The sequence below is a fragment of the Peromyscus eremicus genome, unplaced genomic scaffold, assembly GCF_949786415.1.
Source record: "Peromyscus eremicus unplaced genomic scaffold, PerEre_H2_v1 PerEre#2#unplaced_226, whole genome shotgun sequence".
Lineage (NCBI taxonomy): Eukaryota > Metazoa > Chordata > Mammalia > Rodentia > Cricetidae > Peromyscus > Peromyscus eremicus.
Window position 1 is genome coordinate 260,615 of NW_026734462.1, and position 27,437 is coordinate 288,051.

Below are 27,437 nucleotides of genomic sequence, written 5' to 3' on the forward strand. Positions count from 1 at the left end.
AGGGAAATATGAGATACTACGTAGGTGCTGGGAACCGAACCCAGGTCTTCTGCAAGGCAGTAAGCACTCTTAACCACCAAGTCATCTCTACAGCCCCCCAAATGAGAATATTCTTGATTCTAATTAAATAAAGTTGTATGTCTTGCGAACAACCCAAGTTGAAAGAAACAAGATACATACCAGCTACCAAAAGAAAAATTGTTAGCATTTTTACAACATCAGCCTTTTTATATTTAAGATTTATTTATTTTATGTGTATGAGTATTTTTGCCTATATGTCTGTATGTGTACCATGCATGTGCCTGGTACCCACAGAGGTGAGAAGACTCAGATTCCCTGGAATCACAGTTATGGTTGTGAGACACCACATGATGCTGGGACCTCTAGAAGGGCAGCAATGCTGTTAACCCTAAGGCACCTCTCCAGTCTTTGCTAGTTGGTTGTTTGTATCAGCTCTTTTTAGGTAATTGACAGAACTGCCAGAGTAAAGGAGAAGGAAGGTCAAGATGCAAAGCTCACCATTTGTAGCTACCTTTGCTACAGGAATTTACAGTGTGCCATATCAACTACATGCAAAAGAAGCACGGTCCATTTACTTTAGAATAGCACTTGAAAAATACTGTCTCCACACGCAGACATTTGATAAACAGAGAACACCAGGAACAGGATGAACAGACCGTTATACCATACAGTAACTGAATCAGAATGTTTACAGCCTGTGTTCTCGGGGAAGCAGATATGCAGAGAGTGAGTAAACAACAGCTTAAAAACAACAACAACAACAACAACAACAACAACAACAACAAAACCCCATCTAGTGTATTTTGCTGTCAGAGAGTGATATATGAGCGTACATATGCATGCTTATAGGTATACATTTATATTTCACGTGTCACAGGGCAAATAAAATAAAACACATTTGTCAAGTGCTGATCTCTGCAAAATACTTCTTTCAATCTCAGCCCAGAGTGCTTCCACACTGATAGAACAAAGTAAGTAAAATCATGAAGAGAAAAATGAAATTGTTTGATAACCATGTCCCTAAGTCCAACACCCATGTAAAATTTCTCAGTAGTCAAAGAATATGTTCTGAGTTCTATGAAAACTTGGAAGAATCTTGGTTTTGATTTCTGAGGTATCTTCTGTAGCCAACTATAAAGATCAGCATGCACAGAATTTTTTTTTTTATTATCTAAAGAAAACTGAAAATACTACCTTCCATGCTGTTAACTCTGTCCATGAAGTATCAGGCTCTACTAGTCATTACTAACCAACAGTCACACCCACGTGACATTCCAACCTCCACCTCTGAGTTCCGCTAAATCCCTCCTTCACATGTATGATGTAGTCCGGTTCTAAAAGCAAGTCATTACTACCTCAGGGGGATGCAAATTCCCTGCCACACACCTGCTGACCAAAAGACAATAATCCTTCGATTTCATAGAATCAAATGGTTTGAAAACTCCCCAAAGAAAGAACTAAATCTCAATAACTTAAGTCCTTCATCAACAAACCTACTCTGTGCCAAGGAAGATGCAGGGAAGTTTTAGCATTACCATGAGTGTTCTCTATATGAGAGCAGGAGGAGAATGGGTCCTCTTAGTGCATTGGGTGTGTTTTGCAAGTATTCAGGATAAAACTGGACATCTTAAAAGAAATTAAAGGGACATAGGTATTGCTTCAAGATGAAAAAAAAAGTATGGTTTTATCTAGAACTAGTGCAATTAAATAAATGAAAGATTTGTAATGTGTAGAAAAGTTGAAAGGTCAAGAACACATGGGTCACAAAATGGACAATAAAGCAAAGAGTAACCCATAACAAAATAATGCATTGAGTAGTTCTAGCTTGTGACATCCGTGAAAGGAAACTCTGTTTTGTTCAGTTCAGGTCTTTCTGGTATTTTTGTTTGTCTGTTTTGTGTGTATATGTGGCAACAATAAGAAAACATCTAAAGTGTGGCTCCAGAAGCTTAGAAAACACAGCTGGTCAACCATAGCAGTGACAGATGCCCAAGTCTGGCTCCCAACTTTCACGGATAGTAAAAGGCTTTTCAATGTCCTACAACTAATTGTAACGAGACTGAGATCCGGGAGGGTGCTGATCAAATTCAACCATGCTCACCTACACTGACCTCACTCTCCAGGTAAAAGAGCACTAGCTACTTTAAAGCTATGTTGAAAACCTGAATGGAATTTAAATCCACTTAAGAACACACTGAGAAATTTGAAATCCACACTGTATGGGTCCAATGCACTCTTCGGAGGATCACTGGGAAGGTCAGGCTGGTGACAGAACTTTGTGAGGAATACCGAATACTCTTGAGACTCAGGATCAGAGTGCTTTCTTTCCATACCCCACAGAAAATGATGAAAAGCAATCTCACTGAAATCTTCAGTGAGGACCTGAGAAACCAGTAAAGTGCCAACAGTTTTTAGTCCTCTAGGTTATTTCAGGGAACAATGTGTCTTTTTCTAGCTACAGAGAACTTTTTGAATTCAATGACATCATGCTGCCCTGAATGAAACAGCTCCCGCTCCAGGTTCACCCAAAGGCCAATGGTGATAAACTCCCATTCAAGGACAAACTTTCACATATATTTGGTTCTTATTAAAAGCAGCATTTCTGGAGCGAGCATACAATATGACAGCTCTCCAAACCGAACTCTGCTTCTGATGAGAAAGAAAGCATTTGGGACCTCAGGGAGAACCGGAGGGCAAATGCAGTTTCTTACTGTAGAAATGAAAATCTGCCTTTGAGAGCCAAGTCTCCAGAACAAACAACCAAACAGCAAAATGAACAAAAAAGTTCCCAATGAGCCAACCATCCCAAGGAGGGAAAACACAAGAGCCAACCAATCTGTGTCAACAGTAGTAACCAGACATCACACACTTAGACAAATTATCATTTTATACCTATCAGAGGGACAGAAAATTGTTACTTTTCAATGACCAGGGAAAAAAAAAGAAAAAGTCACCAGCGAAAAAAATCACACACCAAAAATATCCAAAGGAATGGTTAAGTATTAGAACCCAGGCTGTTGAGACACTGGAAGGGGGCACCAAGGAGAGCGCTGAATTTGATGGAGGCACTCCTCACTGCGGACCTCTGTATTAGCAGGCATGCTTCCCAACAGCCCAACAGCAGTGAAACAGTACATCCAGGAACAAGCTTCTCCCACGTTTATATTAAATGGATCAATGATCTTCCCTGCACCCTGGCCCTGGGGTACCATAGATGTTCACTAATTAATTATTAAAGTTTTCTAGCGTTCACTCATTGCACATCTCTGGTTTCACTTTCCTTTTCTTCCACATTCCCAGAAGAACAGTCACCAGCAATATATAATTAGAAGAATGACATGTCCTTATTGTCTATAAGAGAATACATTTCCCTGAATAGCCTTCAACTCCGGGTACATCTTATCCCTCTCTCTCCACTGTTTCCTCTTCCAGATTCCTAAAGTCTCCTTCCATCGCATGACTAAAGGACCTTTCATTTGTTATTCTTGTTGCCCTAGAGGTCATTTTACATTGTGTGTCTGGACAAGTGATATCTGGAGGCAGCCTGGCAGGGCTCACAATTTCGTTTTACTACTCAGCATGACCGTAAAGATCTCATAAAACGAAGAAAACAATAGAGCCTAATGGACTGGTATTCTTGGCCAGATCAGCAACTCCACTGAGCAAAATTTCCAAACCCTCCCAATGTGCAACTTGGAATTGAATAAACAAGAGTATGGCAATGTCTTCAGGACATCTGCAACTAAAGTCCCAACTAGAAGGATGTCCACAGTGCCAACTCAATATGTGCATCTGCAACTCCCTCAACAGCAAACTTCAGCAAAGGCAGTAACTATACAGTCTTGCTTAGAGCTTGTGGAGTCTAAACAGCAACCCAAGACTGCATCCTCGTGCTCATCTGCAAGCAGCACGAAGTCAGTGACACACCACTTACTTCCTGGGAGGTGGTGAGGATGCTTAGGGGACAGGGAGGACTTTTCCTTAAACAGGCTTTGGTACATGTGAAATATAGAAGTATGTATTTAGTATGGAGCTGTGGACTAAGAACTACAATGAATAGGGTCAGTCGAGCGAGGCCAGCCAAGGACAGGAACTGAAGAGCAATCAAATGCACAGCGAGGGATGACTGATACGCTTATAATGTATGGCACTTTTATAATCGTTGAATGTAGAATAAAGAATTGATTATTGCTGAAAGAAGTGCATCTACAATGCAAGTGTGCAAGTTAAACTGATTGGTTGTGAGGCTGCTACTTGGTGTAGGAAACCAAGTGACTCGTGGTGTCTTCAGTCATGTGTCTCACTCATCTGATTAGGAGCAACAGGTTTTTCTAAGATAAGGTGCTCTTCTCCTTTTGTTTGGGCAACTGTCTACATCTATATCTACTTATTAATGTTCCTACATTTACGAAAGTATCACATGTCAAACCAACTTTCCTCACTGTTCAAACGTGGGGTAGTGAAGAGTTTTCAGCTGAGAGGAATGGTTACCTCTTGGAGCCGGAAGCACTCAGGCCTGAATGTTATGAAGAATCCTGAGCTGCATTGGGCTGGAGCCACTGACCTGTGATCTCAGCTACATGGGAGGCTGAGGCAGGAGGACTGCAAGTTCAAAGTCATCGTGGTCTACAGAGTGAGTTGCCAGTGGGACGGCTCGACAGGTAAAGGAGTTTAACAGGTAAAGGAGTTTCCTGCCAAGCCTACGATCTGATCCCATTGCCGAGACTTATGGTGGAGAGAAGTGACTCTAGCAAGTTTCCTCAGACCTCCAGGAACATGCCACAGCATGGGTACAGGCACAGCACCACCATGGGGTGTGGGCGGGACATGGGTCAGGGACGGGGAGAGGAGGAGTGGTAAGAAGTGGCCTAGGGATGTAGCTCAGCAGTAAAGCTTCGGCCTAGCATGTGCGAAGATCTGCATTCAATCCCTAGTACACGGGGAGAGAAAGGAGGGGACAAGCAAAGGAAGAGAGAGAGGTGAGGAGAGAGAGACACAGGCTGAGCAGGAGTAAAATCCACTAACAGTGTAGCAGCCTAACAACCAATCAGTTTAACTTGCACACTTGCATTGTAGATGCACTTCTTTCAGCAATAATCAATTCTTTATTCTACATTCAATGATTATAAAAGTGCCATACATTATAAGAGAATAAAGTGAGAAAGGGTGTACTTTGAATTGATGTAAACTTACAGGACCACCCATTTGGCTCTTTAATAATCAGACATCAAGATTTTGATACAAAAAAACAAACTCTTGGAATAACCCAGCACTTGCCTGGAAACTCAGTGGCCTGGGGCTGATCACCAGCACTACAAAACACAGCCACAAAAACCAACAATACAAAACAGAGCAGGGGGCAACAAACTGAAAAAGAAGAGGGCGGGAAGCATTTATAAAAGCAAGAATCATTTGCACAGAATTAATGCAGCTTCTTCTATGCTTTACTTGTTTATCGCCTAATACTATTTTAGGAAAGTCTAGATCATTATATAGCAGGAAGAACTAAACAGACATTTTCTCTTGCCTAAGCAAAAGAGGCAAAGTTGTCTTGGCATGAAGAGAGAAACGCTTTTAGACCTGGAAGACACCAATATTTTCAGCCCATACATAGGAATGCATTTCTGAATCCTAAATAATCATTAAGTCTATACTGCATGTTCCCTTTAAGTCCAGACAAATCAGTTAAGAACACAGAAGCTCTCTCTGAAAGCAGGAGAACATTTTCTAAGACTTGGTCCTCTACTGTCACACAATGGCAGCCCCTAGAGCTCTCCAAACCTCTGCATCCACCTCATCTGCAGTTCTAAATTTATCGTCAATGCATAGTGAAGTGCTCACAGGGAAAGGCACAGAGAAAGCCTGCCCTCTCCCACTGTGTGCACATGCACACGCAAAACTTTCCCTGGGAAACAGAAACAAGGCGGGTGACAGATCCACACAACGATTTACTATATTTTGTGTATGCTTGACCATTTCTATAATTAGTTTTCCAATCTTTATTTTTACAGAATGTTGGGGATTAAACCCAGGGCTTTGTGCATGCTAGAAACTAAGATGTATCCCTATTCCTAAAACTTCTCAAAAGTGTTTCAGATTTTTGAAAAGAACCTAGCTAATCCCTTCTCATGTGAAGATTGATCATCACCTTGACACTTTTCTTGGCTACAGAATGAGCTATATGGACTAGCCTAGGTTATTCAGGGAGCCACAGTTCAAATAAATCAGAATGGCATCTTCTTTGTGTGCCTTTGATGCCTCCGTGGGAAGAGCCCCTATGCTCTGACGTCTGGCTTCTGTCCTCTGACAACCTTCTTTCCTCTCCTCCTCCATCCCTCCTTTCTTGGTCTATCCTTTATGTTCTCTGTCTCTCCTACATTTCTTTTTTCCTTCAGGGAACTTGAATTTTGGCTGAATATTAAGATATTAGCATAATATGAATTTTTTCATTGTAAACTTCAAAAAAATATGGAATGAAAATGAAAGCCATTTCAATCTCCCCCATTTGATGAAATGATTGCAAAAATAATCTCATAGAATCAAATGTTCTTCTGACACTTCAGAAGTTTAATGTTAAGAGTCTACTCATTTTAGGATAAAGCTTCTGAGTCTTAAGGCAAACATCCACAGAACATTCTAGAAATTAGCTTTTTGGTACGAATAGAAAACAAAACTCCTCACAAGTTACTAGGAGAATGAAGGGGATCAAGGCATAAAGACAGAAGAGGAACACTGAATTGCATTTTAGATAAAAATTGATAAATAAAATAGTTTTTGCTTAGTACTTCGGATAATGCACAGAATAGGAGAGATCTGAGAAGATGAGAGCTGACACAGATACGTTCTTTGCGCTGCTGCTGCTGCTGCATTACCACAGAGTGCTGCTGGCTGCCACACTCAGCTCTGTCTGTTATAAAGTCCTGGGAACTGTCAGAGCCAAGGACTTCAAAAGGAAGCAGGGATACACGGTTGACCACCGTGGCTTCTAACCATAGCTACCATCACATCTCTTGTCCTATGGAAGCTACGAGATGGAGCGTTTTAAGGGAGTAATCTCACTTATCTAACAATCCTACAACAGAGGGGGCTCATTAATTTCCAGTTTTAAAAGGAGGCAAGAATACAGCAAAGTTTTTAATTATTACTATCATTATCATTATTTTGGCATTATTAGGGGACGGAACCCAGGGTTTCCCTTCTGCTAAAAGTTCTACTGCTGCTTTATAAACACTGGCAAGCCCCCTAACACTAGTATTCCTAGGGATAAAGGAAAGTATGACTCTACTGTTTAAAAGGTGTTACCTTTGAGTCCACTATTTTACACTAAGACATCATTAGTTAGATACCAACATTTCCCATTAGAACATAAAGGTAGAGAGTAATGAGATGATTGGTCAGCCACAGAGGCTGACTGGAATCCTCTCCAGTCTCTGCGGGGCTAGGTCCTGACTTACTTAAAGGTTTGTCTAATTTCATGTGTATGGTTGTTCTGCCCGAACGTATGTATGTGCACCATGTGAGTGCCTGCAGATGGCTGTGAGCCGCCACGTGGGTGCTGAGAAAAGAACACAGGTCCTCCATAAGAACAATAAATGCTCTTAACTGCAGACCCAGTGCTCTAGCCTCCTAGGTTCTGAATTTCTGTTTCAGGACAAGTTCAAGAATCTTGGGCAGAGATTATGTAATTTCTTACAGTTGCAAAGGGGTTTTCATTGCTTAATTATAAAGATGAGAAACCCGAGGCACAGAAACTACTAAGATGAGAAACCCGAGGCACAGAAACTACTAACTCAAGGAACCATTTCTGAAAACAGGACCACCTCTTTCCAAATTTCCCACTCCCAAACAAAAGGCCCTCCCCTCTGTGCCCAGTTACACAAGAGTGGAGACAAATTCAGAGCAAGCACAACTGAGCATGAAGCCAAGAGCTGAGCTACACGGTCCTCCTGGTATTTTCAGGAGTACCAGAAAAGAATTACTGTGCCATCAGTCAGAATAGTTTCACACAGCAGGAAAATGTTAAGTCATTTACAGGAGAGCAGCTCCATTAACGGCAAAGAGGTGTGGATGCATATGTAAGACACACTGCTGGGAGGAGAGATCTTTGCTGTAGCAAGATCCATAGTTATATGATTACATTCCCCATAGTTGAGAGCAGCTATAATTAATGGATTTCCCTCCTCCTCTTAATGCAGCCATTTGTCATTCAAAAACAGAATGCCCAATCAATTTTGATGTATTAGTAAGCAGTTTGTCAAACAGTGCTATAATCCAGTTAATATATTAATTCTTGTCATGGAGAGAATGCTAACAACTATCAGGTTTTCTGTGACTGGTTTGGAGAGAAAAAAACCTGTGCCTTGGGCTCATGGTCGTGCTTAAACCATAATCACTCTTCTCTCTCCTTCTTAGCCTTGTCTGTCTATGAACTCTGACCTGGAGATGAAACCATTAGCTATGCAATGCTTTCCTGGCGCCTGCTCCAACTTCACAGCACAAGAGAAACCTGGAGCTTTCCAAACTCCTCAGTGGGAGAGAGGGTCACTAGTGGCTGGGGCAAAAGTCTGGATTTTAAGAGTCAATAATCAATAACCAATAATCTCAAGAGCAATCGTGAGTCTATGGTGGCCAATGGCTCAATCCATTGACTGTATCTAAGACAGTGTATATTTCTCTATCAATCAATGCAAACTGAGTGGGAAATAAACTACTTCAATAAAACAAAAATTTTTGAATTAGAATGAGAAAGATTAGACACAGAATACTGTTCACATTCCTCACATTAGGCTCCCACTGGCCCATTTCAGAATCAGCGAAGAGCAAGGGGAAAGCTGGCCAGACTGACTTGGCACAAGGCTGTGTATTTGCGTAAAAACCTTCGGTGTGAACTATTCCTCTGAACTATAAGACATCCCATTGTTTTATGACGGCTGAGAAAGGTGCCCTCTGTGACAGAAAAGCACACTGAATATTTTTCTATGACCCAGAGGGCAGAGGTCACTTATTATAAATGGATAATGAGACCTAATGCAGTGCTCTGAGGATGGACAAAGAAAAGGTCTATCCATAGCCCCCGGTGGATTGCCTGTTCAGGCTTTTATTTCCTCTGCACACTTAATGGAGTCAAACAATTGACAGAAATTCTATAGAGAAGGCTGAAACTGAGAGAAATGGCTGTATTCTAACTCTGACAGACACATACAAATAGTGATCCTGAAATGGCGCCAGAGCGCCTGCTCCCACTAACAGAGCAGACGGCTGCAGCATTCCCCTGAATTCCCATTCAGTCATTTATTAGCAATTAACCTCACTGATGGAAGCAACGGCATGTCAAACCGGGAGCCTGCCAACATCAACCCATTACGTCACTGCAGGTAAGCCAGGCCCTGTCAGTAGAGTCCAGCCCCACATTTTTGGAGAAAATGGTGAACAGGTATTGCTGGTACCCTCTATTTCTAGCCTCCTACACGCCTATGGCAGCAGGATCTATTTAAAAATCGTAAATGTAACCGGAACAGAGTAAATGACATCAGATGCACAGATCTTAATGGCCTACAGACTTCTGTACAATATTTTCCTTTATCATAATCAATGTCTGTACCAGTTAAATCTGCCAATTCACTGTAATAAATATTAATATCATCAATGGAAAAAAGTCTAGTCAGAACTATATTTGGAAAAATAGCAGGTCATCAAACACTCCAATATGACAGTGAGCTTCTGTAAGAAAACACGTGGAATTCTGTAACATTAACAGATACTAATAGGTTAGATGATTCTTTTTATAGATACCTTCCGTTTACTTCATTTCAGTTCCATAAAAAAGTAATGACAGGAATGTGATCTGCATATACAAAAATTATTCTGATGATCTAGGTAAAGACCTGGAAATAAATGAAAGCAGGTATGCTAAGTCTAGGGGTTGATATAATCCAAACTTTCAAATCTACATAGTTCACAGCAACTATTTCATACCATTTTTAGAATGGGAATCAACGATTTCACAAGGTTCATCCAAGCTATAGAACACACATATAGTCCAAATGAGGCCCTAGAGGTCTCAAACTTTAGTTTCTTACAGAAAAACACCATTTCATGGAAATAATCTCTCTAGGGAATGGCATATGCCAACTGAAAAAGTTTCAATAGGGAAATATTCAAATGTAATACACTATTCGAGTGGATCTGGACAGGGCAGCATGACACACCCTATGGCCAACAATGGACTATAAATACTCTTTAAATAAGTCCTACATTACAAGTTTCCTCTACAAGAGAAAAACATTAGTCTTCCTTTTCCACCTCTCCCAGTGCTGGGCAAATATTTATAATGGACAATGCAAGGAAACATTGCTGAGTGCCTCCACCATCCTTGGTACATACCACAACAGCAATGCAATCCGGGATGTCAAACTAATAGAACACGACATTGAGAGAGAGCAGCTCAGAAAAAAAGTGCTGCATATTTAGTTGTTTTTCCCTGGCACTGACAATGTCAATCACAGACAAGAGTGATGTGAATGCTCTCACAGTCTCAACCCCCCCCTCTGTCTCTGTCTTTCTCCCTCTCTCTCTCTTTCTCCCTCTCTCTCTCTCTCTCTCTCTCTCTCTGGCTGTGTGTGTGTGTGTCGGGGAGAACCAACCATTCTGTGTCTGGAGTACCAATGTTCACAAGAGATATCTCTACTGAACTGCAAAAACAGTGGCATTAAAATTCACCCAAACATGTAAGTTAGAACTGGAATGAAAAACTGTGACGCTTTAAACACTAAGGATTCTTTGTGCTGGGCCAGCAGAACACAATTTACTGGGGAATAAAGATGCTTAGACTCTAGTGATTTCTGACTTTTTTTTTTTAACTTGTATTAAGGTCCAAAGACTAAAGAAAAAGTTACTGTGTCCTTTGGAATAGTACACAAAGCTCTAATATAAAGGTTAGTTTCAGCTTTGTCAAAGGAATATACTACAATGAAGTGTGTTTGATTTTGAAAGAAAAATATAATATCAACAATAAATCCCTAATCTCAACAAAAAATTATTTTATATTTTATATTAAAATAATATATTTTATATATTCTCTCTCTCTCTCTCTCTCTCTCTCTCTCTCTCTCTCACACACACACACACACACACACACACACACACACACACACACACACGCCGTGTGCACATATTTTTGGAAGCCAGAACAGGGAGTTTAATCCCCTGGAGCTGGAGTTACAGGCATTTATAAACTTCCTGATGTGGGTCCTGGGAATTGAACTCAGGTCCTCTAGAAGAGCACTAAGTGCTTTTAACCACTGAGTCATCTCTACAGCTCTACAATAATTTCAATAAAAATTTCATCAATAATTTTATGTCCAAAAGAATATATATATTCTTGACTTTCACCTCTACTGACCTAAACAGCAAGATTACCATCTGCACATTTAATTTCAACATATAAATTCATCATATATTATACTTTTTAAAAATGATTAAAAATGGCAGTCTTCAATGGTTCAACAAAACTACTGACTCTGATGTCATCTCACCCTGCACTGTGACATCTGGAGGAACTATTGGAATGTGATCCTGTCTACCACGAACACAGAGGCCTCCACTGTCAGGACTCCCCAATGTGGCATTTTCCTGAACAGAAGTAAAAGCTACAAGGATGAGGCACACAGAATGTGGGGGCTTTGCTTGCTTTGTCTTAAAGGTGGGTAGGAGTCATCAGGATTTTCTTTCCTCCCTGCGGCCTTGCTACAATGTGGAACAAAGTGTTTACGGAGAACAGTGTATCTGTTAGGATGAATAGGGGGTCCTGCTGGGCTGCTCTCTTCTCCCTGAGACAGTCTCTTTCCTCTTTCTATTTACATCATTTTTTGCCTATTACTATATCATTGCTGGAGTTTGTGCAAGTTTGCTACATTTTTTCAATGGCTCCAAAGACAAAAAACAGAAAACAACAACAACCACCACCCAAAAAACAAAACTGTAACATCTGTGAAGTTTACAGTAGGGCTCCGGAGTTCAATTAAAGATAGTTTTAAAGGATACTTATCAAAGTCTTTGAGTTGGAAAGTAAAGGGTTATGTCCCCATCATTGCTGAGGACCAATCACAAAGCCCAGCACATTGCAGAGAGGGTTCTACCACACGTCATGGAAAGCCCCTAGGTTCAAAGGTGATTTTAAACTTGGGTCGTCAGTAAAACAAAACAAACACCCACAACACCAGAAATAGTAAATGTGTTGCAGGAGGTAAAGTATCTTTCCAAATGGCTTCTGTGAGGGGACTTGCAGACAAGGAGTGTTCCAGAGGAGAAGTAAAGGCACTGTTTAAACCAACACCAGTACTGCCCCTATTGCAATGTATCCCAAATGTCCGAATTCTGCAGCTAGTAGTTTCGGTTATGTAACACACTAGCAGGTCAGTGAGTGTGTGTGTAAAACTTTAAAAGCCAGGCCCATCTGTATCATTCCAATCCATATACAGAGACAACAGAAGCCGAACAGAGGTCCAGTTGGTAAAGGTGCTTAGGCCAAGCCTGCATCTCCCAGGCCTGTACAGATGAAGATCTCGCCTTGTTTAAAAACTATTTGCCCAATCCCTTTCTTCTAAGCATCCTGCTGCAAAGCTGCCAGGAGTGAGCTTTCTAAAACTGCCATCCAGTGGTGCTGAAGGGAGACTTAGGAGAAGGTAAGGGGTCTACACTGACCTACTATGTGCAGGGCCCTACTTCAACACACACACAGCAATTCTGATGGTGTCATCACCATGCATGAAAGCACTTGATGGATGGTTATCAGCAGCAGTGGTGAGTTTCATTAAACTGGACAAAAGTGTTAGAGGCAGCTAAAGTCAATGGTATCAACCAGCTTATGACTGGTATGAAAAAGGAAGAGATGTAGTATGGTTTTTAACTTTATCTTCTTAGACACTTCAGACTTTACACTGTCAGCTAATCAGAACTAACAGGCATCAAAACAACAAAATGGAGCCGGGATCAGCTGAGTCAACAACAACTCAATGATTAGGGAGTTTTGCCTTTTATTGAGAAGTGATACAGGGCAGGGTGGTGCCCGCCTTTAACCCCAGCACTCGGGAGGCAGAGGCGGGTGTATCTCTGTGAGTTCAAGGCCAGCCTGGGCTACAGAGCTAGTTTCAGGACAGCCAGGACTATGCAGGGAAACCTTGTCTCAAAAACAAAAAACAAAAAAGGGAAGAAGTAATAAAAAAAAAATGCTCACAATTTTTCTTTGAAATTATATACGCCACATTTGTCCTGTATCATCTAACAATATGATTTAAAAAAACTAGAAAATGGCAAATCTCTGCATCCTTTTCCACATCTCCCGCCCCACCATGCTCTCCTTCTCCACCTCCCTCATGCCTTCAGTTCAGAGCAGTCCTGAAGGCAAGATTCTCCAGAGAAATTTATCCCAGTGTTTCTGACTTGCATTTGTCTCTCCCACTGGACAGTGAGTAGCTTGGGGCTAGAAGCACTAACTGACTGCCCTTTATACTGTAAGTACCTGACACATAGTAGGCACTTGACAAATATGTGCTGGAAAAAGCCGAGTTCGAACGTACAGGAATAAGACTGCCAACTATTTATTACTTACGGCGTTTCATAACTGTAGAACAAAGCCTATAAATTTTTCCTGATTCCAACATAATATGTAACACATTATAAAATGAAATAAAACAGCTCTACAACTATTTTAACTCAAGCTGCATAATTGCTAAGCACAACGACTACCATTAAAAATCTGTCATTGTTGATTTCTAGGAAGTTTCTAAGAGCCTGCAGTACTCAGAGCCATCAGGTTCAATTAGGATCCAATATATTCTTCCCAATTGAATTATAATTGTAAAGCATTTTTAATTCTATGAAGACAAACTGGATAATAAATATTAAATTGTCTCTTCATGCTTCCCATATTAAAAATAAAAGTATCTGGCTGGATGAACATCAATATCTACAAATAGCAATAGGACACAAGGAAACCAGCTCAGCTGAGGGGAGTACTCCGCTCAGCTGAGGAGTACTCCGCAAGCACGTGCAAGGTCTGATCCCCAGCATCAAACACAAACAAAAACCCAACGAAGCTGAGCCCATCAAGGAGTCCACAGAAAGCTCCACGACAGGCCGAAGCTGCTATGGTGGCGTCCTGTGATGGAGTGCTTCTTTTTATTCTCTTAGGAACAGGTCCCAGGCTCTGTGAAGCTGCTCTCCATAGCCTGCTAGGTCACATGTTCTAGGTAGTTTGCTTTGTTTTGTGGGTTATTGTTTTGTTGATTTTTTCCCCAAACTTCTGCATAGTTATGGTTCGTGGGAAGGAAAGTGGCAGCTGTTTAAGAACCATGGACTGATAATGCGCAAATATGCTTTGAAAGTCTACAAATCCAGAAATGAACATATGGAAGCAAAATTAGAACAGAACCAAAAGTAAAGCGATGAGAAGTACTTACAGCCAGCGAGCAGGAGCTGGTAATAGTGCACCGCTTCTGCCGCCAGGAGCAGAGGGTGATTCGCATTAAATGGTGGCTGCAGTTCGTTCCACTGAGGCGTTCTAAGGAAACAGCAGAAGAATATTAATATTTAAGCTTCATAGATGGGATGTAAATCACCCGCAGACCCTGATAGAGTCTCTCACGACTTCTGAGCATTAAAATGAATGTGTAATCATTAAGATCGATGCTCTTTAACTTGACATACAAGGCCAGGAACTTTACAAACTAAAAAGGTGGCAATGTGCCACACAGATAACAAGGAGCCAACGTTACCTTATCAGAACTAGACTGTAATCAGCTAGATAAGAAAGACAAAAAGGAGAGAGGAGGAGCAGGATTCAAATGCCAACTACAGAGATGCCATTTTATCTCATTTTTGACCAGTGTTAGACATCTTCAACTCGAAACAAAGTATGTAAAAGTAATCTTTAAAAAAGTAGCTGTGTAAATGGACAACTTACTTTGCATTGAATTAGCTATTTCAACAGTGAGACTGCAGTAAGTTTAATTAGATCTGCTGAATTTTAAATAAGCTTGATAAATCAGATATTGATCAGATCAATCCGGCATAGTGAGTACTAGTAAAGAATGCTGGAGCCATGAGGAAAAAAATCAATAGAATATTTTAAAATGTCAAAAGGAGAGGGGTCATTTTCATATCCATTTTTATCTGTTTCCTTTCATACATGTCGGGTGATTGTTTTTCTCCCTTGCACAATTCACTATATTAAGTGGGTTTTATTCCAGGTTTCATTTCTTCTTCTATGCTAGCTTATAAAAATTCTACTCATTACATGAGTTGAGATGATTCTTAAACACTTCCTGAGTGCCTAACCATTGCATCCTGGAGGATCACTTTAAAGGAGACTTTAGAATCTCTTGGTATTAGTTCCTATTTCCCTTAACAGCATTACTTTCAAGGAGTACATGAGACTGGAATAAGGGAAACACAAGACAAAGAAATGCACACACGAGAAACAAAGAACAAGATGTTCAAATGGGCTGGAGAGCTGTCTCGGCCATTAAAGGCTAGGCTCACAATCAAAAATATAAAAAGTTCAAACAGAGATTGTAATCTCTGATTATATCCCCTGAGACAGTGCAAAATATCATCATGTACAATTCTGCATTTGAATATTTGCAGCAACAATATTAGTGACAGCTATAGAGTAAAAATGGCCTCCAGCTAATGAATGGATAGACAAAATGTGGTATGCCTATATAGTAGCTATATAAGGAATGAAAGTCTCATACACTGCATTAATACAGACCTTCAAAATATGCTAACTGAAAGAAATCAGACACAAAGGATAACATATTTCATGATTCCATTATTTAGTGACCAGAGTAGGCAAAGGCAGGCAATACAAAGTAAGCTAGTGGGGGTTGAGCAGAGCTGGGGGGAAATGGTCCAGGGTTCATTTACCTGATGAAGGAGAGTGACTGCAGAAGGGTGCACACATAACTGCAGTGCCTACACTGCACTGCATGTAGACCATGGCCAATAAAAAAGAAATAAATGGACTAAAGTCTTCCCAGACTAAAGAAACCAGACCACAGTGCATAAACCCATTGGTACAAGATTCTGGTGACAAGGGCAAGAAGGGAAATTATATATACAAGTACATATGACTGTGAGTAGATAAATTTCACAGGTATGTATGTTGAGATTTCACAAAAGGGTACATTTTTATTCTTTCATGTGGTGGGGAAGGAGGAAGAGAGGACTACCTAACGAGTGTCCAGCTGGCACGGGGTGACGTCATCATCTCCAGTGGTGTGTCATCACTTATCTTGGGAGCAGTACTGAGCGGTCGGGGCTCAATCATGTGCTCCACTAAGGTCCCGTAGCAACTGATGATGTAAAGAGATTCAACTACAACTTGTTTGGACTGATCTGCAAACAGAGAATCACAACAAAACATGTAATGATGACAGAGAAAGATCACAGGAGGAGTTTTACATTATTGACCCTGCTGTCTGTACCTGGGCTGCCAGAAGAAAATAGTAAGGGCTCTGTCCGATGGCATCTGCACATTCTCTGAAGGTGCCTTGCATAAGCAGATGCCAGTGAACACACCACTACATTTTCAAATATAAATCAATTGTTTCAAGAATGATACCATTATGTTCAAAACTGTAATACAGCTAAACACTATGTTATAAAAATTTGAATTTCTTATCTTATTTATTATCCCACATATTATGGAAAATAAATGACATGAGTAGAACATGGGAGGATTACCTGAAAATGAATAATCTATGTAATAAAGTTGAATTGCACTGGCTTGAACATCTGACCTGCATGAAAAGCTAGGTGTGGAACTAAGTCATCCTAACAGTTCAACTATGTGTTCTTGGAAGACTTAAATTTATCAGCTGGGCAGAGGTCTCAACAGTGAAGAGTGCTTGCTGTACAGACACAAGACCATGAATTCAAGCCCCAGAAACCACTGAAAACCAAAACTAACAAAGAAACCCAACCACCCAAAATAAAAACAAAAAACACGAATGGGCATAGTCAAACATGAGCCTGTAAAGTCCGTGCTGAAAAGGGATGCAAAGTGAGGATCACTGGACTCACTGGTCACCAAATAAGCTCCAGGTTCAGGAAGACCCTGACTCAACCAAACAAGGATGAAACAGTAGAGCAGGACACCCAACATCCACTTCTGGGGCCTCTACGCACGCACGCACGCACACAAACAGCAAACTTAAATATTAACATCTGGATGAAAACAAACAAAAACTCAACACTTGTCTGTGCAAGGCCGTCAGCTGAAATAAATACAGCACCCTCCCGATACAGGCTGAGCACAAGTGAGCCAAGGAACAGCCAGAAATTCTCTGTAGCTTTCTCTCAATTTGCCTGTGAACCAGAAACATAAGAAAAAAAAGTAAAGAGCCTCCTCAAAGTAGTTCTCAGTCCATTTCTCAATGGGATTACTGGCTCCTGTGGGAAAGGAAGGCTAGCGATGCACAGAGAAATCAGTGCTAGTATGGATGTAATCAGAGGACTTTATAGGGCATATACATGTACACACGGCCCGGGCAGGCTCGGTGCTGAATCTCATGTTTTACAGTAAGCCGAGGAGGACTTAGGATCGCTTATGAACGCTGTGTGGGTCATCTTATCTCTGTGTCGGACGAATCCATTACAGCTGATTTGAGAGACTGACCAATGACTAACTAGCCTGTGGGACATAAAGGAGTAGCAAGCAAAAGGGGTAATTAGGACAGAAGGGAGACACGGTTGAAATGGAGCTTTGCAGAAGGTTTTAATGAATAACAAAAAGTCCTTCCGATAGCATCATTAAACCAAAGGTACTAACAAAAAAAAATAAAGATGGGATAAGAAAATGGGAGGCTTGCCTCCTCTACAGTATCCTTCCTAACTGGGAAGGCACCTGCTGTGCTAAGCTCCTATTACAAGGGAGTGGTCACTGAAAGATGATAGCAAGGGAAATGGCTGGTGTCTGACTGCCAACAGAGAGCATGGAGAAGAGCCATTTTTGCCAAGAACAAAACCAACTGTGGAACTAGCCAGGGGCTAGTATGTGACCTAATTGAATCATAATAAAGTATTCAAAACTGTTTACTTGGCATATGAATGTAAACATTCATGTAAACAGAGACCACAGGAAAGGTCCTAGGCTCAAGCCTTATAACTGGGAAAAGAAAAAATATATACATGATAACAAATCACATACTAAGACAATAATTACACAAACAATCTAGGTATTGATCCTGGTGATCAAAGCAGGTTAAAAACACAGCAGCTGGAGCTGGAGAGATGGCTCAGGGGTGAAGAGCAACCCACATGTGGCTCACCAAATTAACTCCAGTTCCAGAGGGTCCAAAGCCCCCTTCCAACTTCCGTGGATCCCATCATACACTTGGTGTACGTACACACATGAAGGCAAGATATTCATACACTTAAAATTTAAAAAAAATTTTTTTTAAAGTTAAAAGCAAAGAAGAACATAGCAATCCCAACAACTCAAAGGAGCAGTGATAACCACAGACCATGACACTTATTTCTCAGTAACAGTCTGGCATTTCTGTTTTATTTTGGGGGCTTGGGGATTTTGTGGTTTTATTATTATTATTATTATTATTATTATTATTATTATTATTATTTTAATGTGGCAGGAATCAGAGAGATGGCTCGGCAGTTGTCCCCAGCACAAAGCCTGCAGCTCACAACCACCTGTAACTTCAGCTCCAGGGGACTGGCCATCCTCTGCAGGCAAATGCATTCACATGCACACAGGTCCCACGCAGAAGCACAACATACACCTTAGCTAACAGTAACTAACGTTAGTGGGGTTGGTGGGTCCCGACGTTACAGAATTTTCTTCTTCCTACTTCAGAGACAATACTATGAAATTAGCTGGTGCAAAACCTGAAAGTAAAGAGTGGATACAAATGGACAGTCGGAGATCAGATGTGCAATGTCATTTAAGAGAGAGACAGAGAGAGAGACAGAATGGATACAAAATAGACAGTCCTGAGATCAGATGTGCAATGTCATTTGAGAGAGAGAGAGAGAGAGAGAGAGAGAGAGAGAGAGAGAGAGAGAGAGAGAGAGAGAGAGAGAGAATGGATACAAAATAGACAGTCCTGAGATCAGATGTGCAATGTCATTTGAGAGAGAGAGAGAGAGAGAGAGAGAGAGAGAGAGAGAGAGAGAGAATGGATACAAAATAGACAGTCCTGAGATCAGATGTGCAATGTCATTTGAGAGAGAGAGAGAGAGAGAGAGAGAGAGAGAGAGAGAGAGAGAGAGAGAATGGATACAAAATAGACAGTCCTGAGATCAGATGTGCAATGTCATTTGAGAGAGAGAGAGAGAGAGAGAGAGAGAGAGAGAGAGAGAGAGAGAGAGAGAGAGAGAGAGAATGGGTACAAAATAGACAGTCCTGAGATCAGATGTACAATGTCATTTAAAAGAGAGAGAGAGAGCCGGGCGGTGGTGGCGCACGCCTTTAATCCCAGCACTCGGGAGGCAGAGCCAGGCGGATCTCTGTGAGTTCGAGGCCAGCCTGGACTACCAAGTGAGTTCCAGGAAAGGCGCAAAGCTACACAGAGAAACCCTGTCTCGAAAAACCAAAAAAAAAAAAAATAAAATAAAAATAAAAAGAGAGAGAGAGAGAGAGAGAGAGAGAGAGAGAGAGAGAGAGAGAGAGGATACAAAATAGACAGTCCTGAGATCAGATGTGCAATGTCATTTGAGAGAGAGAGAGAGAGAGAGAGAGAGAGAGAGAGAGAGAGAGAGAGAATGGGTACAAAATAGACAGTCCTGAGATCAGATGTGCAATGTCATTAAAGAGAGAGAGAGAGACAGAGAGAGACAGAGAGACAGAGAGACAGAGAGAGAGAGGTAAAATTCAGTCAACGGGGCCAGTTGAGGTAGTACACAAATATAATAGCAGCATAAGAGAGGCTGATGGATCTCTGTGAGTTCCTACACGTTGAATTAAATACAGCCGGGTCTCGAAAATAAATAAAAATATCAGTCAATGGTAAATTCATTTCCCATTTGTGTGAGAAAACAGTTTTAATTCTTGGAGAGACTTGATTAGTTAAGGCCAGATATGATAGATAAAAAGAAAGAAGCGGACCTAATTTTATTTTTAGTTATAGAGTTCTGTAGGGGAGATGCTCACCCCGTGACCTAAGAGGTAAAGGCAGCAGGGCAAAGCTGAGCACCAGCAAAGCACGTACCTTTTTCACGTTTCAGACCTGCGTTGTTGGCAAACCACGACCTGGAGGTCCCAAACACTGCCGCAACACAAAACTCGCCGCCCATCGATTTGCTCGGGGAAATTTGTGGAGGTGGTTTAACTTTGCTTAAAAAGGAAAAGAATGTTAAAAATTACCACAATGAACCACAGTCTTCCATGTTGGGAAAGCTTTTCCCAAAATTAAGCCCTACCACTAAACATGGAGGTGCTACAGAACAGTCATGCATTCCCCTCAGAGAGCTACTGACCAATGGAAAACTGAAAGGATTCCAAAGTTAAAGGGTCTTGTTAAGAGAGCTGGGTGTGGTGGCACACACCTGTGGTCCCAGCTACTGAGAGCCTGGGGCAGGGGGGATACTTTTCTGTGACAGAGTTCCAAGGTTAGCCTGGGTAACATAGGAAGAGAGTGTCTCAACAAAGCAAACAAATTGCTTTTGAGCTGGGTGCTGGGTTCGGAATTACAGCCACTCCTTTCAGACGGCCAACATTTCACTGGAAATTGCTCAGTGGAGAAAAGAAGGGACACACGCATCTCCACCGCTAACAGTTCGTTCTGACATCAAGACGAGACGACCCGCACAGTACACAGAGAAGCATGCATGGAAATGAGGATGGTTCAAACGAAGCCCTGGTGGTGCCTCTGCGGAGACCCACACTAGAGGGTCTACTGCAATGACCTACTGCAATCAGAGTCAGCCTTCCTCCTGCCGTTTGCTTCTTTTCCTGCTGATCTGTGAAAATGATTCATCTATTTTGTTCAGTGAAAGGACCAGGAAAGAGCTAAATACTGAAAGCTTACCGAACACAAATCTGTTCTCTCTTTGCTATGACCAAGGATGTATGTACTAACCACTGCTACTTCAAGTGACTTCCACTGAGATCCTGTTTCCCTCAGTTGTGCACAATACATTTACATTTTCATATCCCTACATTCTACTCACAAGCTTTCATCTTCTTTCAATTCTTGAAGTTCTGTTCTCTTTTGAATCATCAAATTTCTCAACACTAACTAGCAACTATATGACCACCTTCCATAGATTACCTCTCTAATTCATAGTCCAGAATGACACCCTGGCAGGCGTCACAGCCTGGATGGATCCCATGACGGTAGGCCCTGGGGCTCAGCTCTGCAGTGAGTCCTACCACCAATATGAGCACCACTTTCTTCTGTTGCCTCACTTTATCCTAGTACCTCCTACTAGATGTGCTGCAATGGGCAGACTGGTTTCTGGTGTCCAGAAGAAACCGACTGGAATGTCCCACCACTGCCATTCATTAGTTATGTGACTCTTCCTCAACTTCCCACTCAGAGCTCAGACTACCAGAAGGCATGATATAAATGGTAATGCCTACTGTGTATGCTGGGGACTGTGTTTGTTCTCACAGTATGCTCTCCAGATAGCAGAACCACAGAGAACTTCTCAGACACTGAGCAAACACTAATCAGACCCCATTCCAGATGTAATAAAGCAAAGGTTGGCAACAATCTGAGCCAATAATTCTCAGAGCCACCTCCCTGTCCCCAGCAGATTCTACAGGGTGTTCAAGGCTGAGAACCTACTATGTTAGAGAAAGCAAGCCAGGCTCCCGGAGGTGGGGCCCTCTCAGTTCATAACACAACACACATTTCCATCTACAGCTCACAGATTTTGCCTATTTTTCAGATAGTACTTTAGTAATCTCACTTTTCCTATCCCTGCAACACTTGAAACACTCTCCAGCATCTAATTTCCTGAGATTTCTGTGTTGACACTTTTTCCTGAAGGGGGTGGGGGGCTGGAATAGATGCTGCCCTGGTTGGTCCGGCTGAACTTCCACTTTGAACCACTATAGTACACACACTATAACGCACAAAAAGGCCACTTCTTTCAACCACGTATTTCAACCACTCGCTGAACACACTGTTCCCACTAAATCACATACACATACACATAGAAAATATCAAAACCAACTGTGGTCAGCTTCCCAGAGAAGAGTAAAATATTGCATCAGTCTTTGAAGAATGGTTTATGTGATGTCATGGATGTGGTCCCACACTTTCTTTTCTGCATAGCTGTTCTCCCATAGAACCCACCAGAAAGGCCACAGCATCACCCTTCCTCCCACACTTGAGCGTGTGTGTGCCCTCCCGATATCTAGGTCACTTAAAGCCACAAATAATCGTCTACTGTGCATCTCCTTGTGTGTTACCTTAGAGTGTGTGCTGCCCTTCAACAGTTCCCACTCCATCACTGAGGGACTAACACTTAACTGACAGGCTCCTGTGACTGCCATCTGTGACATGCCCCTTAGGGGTTTCCAGGAGAGGAGAGAGAAACCACCCTGGAATATTTATTTGTATTTGTGTGTGTAAAGGTGTGTGTGCATTTGCGATGGGCAGCAGCAGCCAAAGTCAGGTGTCTTCCTCTATTGCTGTCCACCCTGTTGTCCTTGATGACGTCATTGTCATCATTACTGTCTTTTTGGAGACAGTTCTCTCACTGAGTCTAGAGCCTGACTAGCTGGCCAGCAAGATCCGGGGATCCACCTACTCGCCTCACCTCCCACTCTACCCCTGGCCCCAGGCTGGAGTGACAGACATCTGATCCCATGCTTTGCTACTTCTACGGGTGCTGGGAACCTGAATTCGGGCCTCTTGCTTGCACCACCTCCACAGCCTCCACCAAAGAGTTTCTCTGAAAACTGTCTGCAATGTGGGACTCCTTATCAGGAGTCAGGGACGGACGATGTACAAGTGAGCTTCAGAGACCAGTTCAAACTGGCAAATTACTGGGTGAGATTTTGTTGTGGTTGGTGTTACTTAATCATGTAATAACAAGTGGCCGTGCCATTTCAAGAGAGAATATATGGTTCCTTTAAAGTACTTAAAGAACTCAAAAATATTACTGGTACAAAAGACCAGCTTTCTAACAGAATTGTGAAAAGTGGAAAAATTATAGGGCATCAATGCATCCTTTGAAAACATTCTATCCATTTATCATCTTACATTTCAGCAAGCCTGGGACTAGCAGCAGCTAGATTTCATTATACTTGTATAGGCTTCCCACCATTCCATTTTGAAAGGCAGCCCTAGCACACTACCGTTTTATACAAACTCAAATGTGTTATGAGAAACGACATGTTATGGTAAAATCGTGTTGAATGTATGAAAAAAACTATTACTTTATTCTTATATTTCATCAGTTATCCTTTATCCGGTGATAGGACGTCAGTAAATCTCATGAGTTAAGAAGGCAATTTGAATAAAGATACTTTTTTATCCATGTTCCTCACATGCCGCAGTGCCGAATAGGGGAGAAAGAATATTTGGGGGAGCTAGTACATATCAAGTTATTGCCATCGTCAGTCTCCATCTGGCATGACTTTGTCATTTAAGCAAAATAGAAACATAAAGATATGTGCATGCATGTATAAATCTTGTGGAGAAATAAAAAGAGATAATGTAATAAAAAAGAATGCTACTTAGAAAACATTTTTTATGTGTTCTACTCAAAGTTAGAAAATATAACTCTGGCTCCATTTGCTCCTGATCTTAATTTTAAAAAATTATGTGCAAGAATGCCCTAGTACGACCAAAACGGTCTTTCTTCTCACATGTGCATGCAACAGGCTACACATGAACCTTTCTACAAGGACACAGAGTATTTCTATCACAAAATATCCTGCTGTTGACAGAAAAAAAAAAAAAACAAATAAAGGCAGAGAAACAGGACATGTAAGTAACGGAGCAGAAAAGGGCAGTGCTGTAAATCATCTGGACGTACAGGCTGCTAACCTGACCTGCACAGCGAAGACTGTATGTAATGGTAACCTCTTTTCCTGCTTGCCCTTAACACCATTCTCCTCAGAAGAGGTCTCAACAAGTTCCAACAGAGAACAATGGCCAATTTAAGAAGGTCTCCTGTGTGTGTGCAGTGAACTTCTTTTTATTTACTTAACCTTATACACTTACTATATTGATAATTCAATGATTAAAATATTAATATTTTAATTGTTGCACAGGAGTTTAACTGGTTTGATTATATGGATTCACCCGTGAGTTTAAAAAAACATACAGGAGAACACGGCATGCATACTGACAGTTTATAGAGATGCACAGCAGAACACAGAAGTCCCTAAGATGCCTTCCTACTGATGCCTACTGCCTCTTTGCTACTTCGAGCGAGCGTGTGGATTAACTTTTCAGCAAAACATAAAAGAAAAATGAAATGAACACAACATTTGTCAATCATGGCAAAATAGCCATAAAATACCACATGCAATAAGCCCTTCCTAAGGAATCCAAAAGGAAAACAGAACACGCAAACACAAAGCAAAATAAACACAGTGGTAACTAAAAGCGGAGTTTAATTCTGTCACTTCCTCTGAGAAAACGCTTAAGAACGGGAACTGCTGTCACTGCCAGCTCTCCAATATCCCATCATTTCCCAAATGCTTGGAAAGTCTAACAACCCTCCATCACTATCTAGATTAACATTGGGTTTCTCTTGCCTGCTTTACATTCAAATGCAAACAGGAGAAAGAAAAAGAAACAGAAACAAAACCATTCCCTCTAGAGACACCTGCTTCAGAAATGAAGGACAATGATTTCCTCCAGGATAACCGTGCCATGCACCAGGGACTGAGGCGGCAGCAGTGGGTGGCACTGAGCAGCAAGGTAGCCCGGCTGTTGAGAGGGACACAGGCTGGCAGGGGCGGAGCCAGGAGCCCCATTGCTCTCCTTTACAGAGACTTAAGTGGACTGGCAATATCTGAGTTTGATTGGAAACAAATATTAAGAATTTCAATGGCTAGAAAGTGACTGACAATTAGATTTCTTTATAAGCTTCATTAGTTTCTGTGTAATACAGCTTTTCAAAGGGATTTAGAAATTTTCTCTCACTCTCTAATTTTTTTCCTACAACTAGACTGGAGAGGCAACCAGAACTACTTTATTTTAAATGACTAAAAACATTAATAACCCATCCAACTTACTTACACTACATTATAAATCATCCTTAAAGGTTTAAAGAGAAGGAAACACAATAGGGAAAGGATCTCATCTACATACATCACATCATCTTGCAAAGAGTGAAACTGAACTTTTCAAAGTTCTCAGAACAGGGTCACAATTCAGCCCAGCACTCAGAGGACACTTAGTAAAAACCATGGACTACAATTCCACATATAAATTTTACTTGTTTTTTAAAGGTGACTGTGAGTAATACAGAAGCAACTGATGAATAAGGGCTATTTCCCCGGGGACAAAAGCACGACCGTCTGCTACGCACTCATAAAACTTTTGGAAAGCACTATAGAAACAGAAGGCAAAACTCGGTACCACATGCACACTAACACAATATTGCTGATGCAGAAATTGAGATTCCATAGTAAGTGTCCCAATAGGCTGAGGCAGGAGGACTTTCAAAACCTGAAGGTCAGCCTGGGCTACGCAGTAATTTAAAGGCCAGCATAGGCAACAGTATGGGATGGATTCTGTCTCAACAAATTAACAACAAAAGTTTCTATGGTCTCTCAGAACAACAAATATCCTACATACACATGCACCATGGAAAGTACTGGAAATGCTCAGGTTGACTAATCCTACTGTCAAAGGTAGCCTGTACCATTTCATTCCCAGCCTGCTGTGATATCAAAGGGGAAAAATGTTGTTTTTAAATGGACTCATCTGAAACTGCATTAATTTAAAGAAGGAAAGTCCTCTGCGGAAGAAGAAAGAATGAGTGCAAACTGGACATACCGAAAGCAAAAAAACCTTAACTAAGTATAAATGCTGTAACCCAAAACTCATTTTTGAACATTGTAAGAAACTCACATTTTAAAAGAAGCTATAAAGATTTCATGTTCATCCAACATGTACGTACTGGCCTAACTGGAAGTACTATAAACATACTTATTTAGCATGATGTTTTATTTTACAGCGGTAAATAAAAACATTCTCAAGTTGAATGTTAAGTATCATGGAAAAACAGCAAATGCTGCGGAAACAAAGCGGCTCTCATAAACAACAAGGAAGAAGTTGTCAAATCTATATTCATTTTGCTGCCTTAATTTGAGGTTTCATTAAGATCTTAATGGAAAAAACATGCACCCTGGTAATGTAACGCATTTAAAAGGAGGACTTTTCAGTCTAGTGTAAGTGACTAAAAACGAGTTTCTTGTGAGCTAACGATGCATCAAACAAACCACAAAGCAGTCTTCTGGAAGACAGGCAGTGATTTAGAAGTCGACTATATTTCATAGATCCTTTTCTTTAATCTGGCTCTTTTAATCTTGTTTCAACCTCAAATCATTTCTGGTTGACAAGTGCTTTTGCTTAAATGTGAGGAACACATAAGCTGTTGGGGGAATGGACTTTTCTTATTTAACATACAACATTTGTTAGTCCTTCTTTAGTTGCATGTCAAAACTTCAATCTTTATTAACATGCTAAAACTCTTTGCTTTGTACTTAGAATGAGGAATTTATCCTCAAATGGAATTTAATTCCACAGTTAGTACACAAAGACATTTAATCATATTTTGGATGTGGCATTTAAAATGCCCTAGTCACCCTAAGCCAGTAAAATCCATGTATCTTACTAGTTTTGAGACGAAATCTGATTTACAAAAAGAAAGATCAACTTTCAGAGGATTTGTCTCTGTTTATTGTTAAGACAGTTTGTCGACTCTGCCCATACTGTACTATAAAGGAAGATATTTGATGGAGATTCATTTTCTTTCACCTAGCCCTATATGATAATGAAAACTTCCATCCCAGGACACGAGAACCCTGAAAATGTTCCGTGAAACAATAGCCAACTATAAAAGACTGGTTGGTTCTGGAGACACAATCCACATGGCCCAAGCTGGACTTAAACTTGCTGTCCTACTGCCTCGGTCTCCTGGGTGCTACAATTCCATGCAAGTAACACAGGCCCAGATAAAACATTGTTCAAAATATAATGGAGCACAACAAACAAGTCTTAGCAGCAGCTATGAGGATGATAAGAGGTGAACGAGAACTTAAACATTCCAATTTAACAAAGTTCATAAATACCTTACATTTCTCAACATTTCCTTTTGGCTCATGTGTTCTTAAGAACTAAAGACAGATTGGTATGTCGGCACATGCCTGAAATCATAGCACTCAGGGAGCTGAGGCCTGAGGACTCTGCAAGCTGGAGACA

At 41.1% G+C, this 27,437-nt stretch overlaps 1 protein-coding gene across 1 annotated transcript in view; it reads right to left on the reverse strand.

Moving 5' to 3' along the window:
* The window catches only part of LOC131901704 (BCAS3 microtubule associated cell migration factor), a 383,069-nt gene that overhangs the window by 260,498 nt on the left and 95,134 nt on the right, over positions 1-27,437 (reverse strand). The window contains exons 9-11 of the mRNA XM_059252806.1: positions 20,250-20,374; positions 16,254-16,419; positions 14,481-14,581 (exon numbers count right to left, since the gene is read on the reverse strand). Of these exons, the coding sequence (XP_059108789.1) occupies positions 14,481-14,581; positions 16,254-16,419; positions 20,250-20,374 (392 nt within the window). The remainder of the gene's footprint in view (positions 1-14,480; positions 14,582-16,253; positions 16,420-20,249; positions 20,375-27,437) is intronic.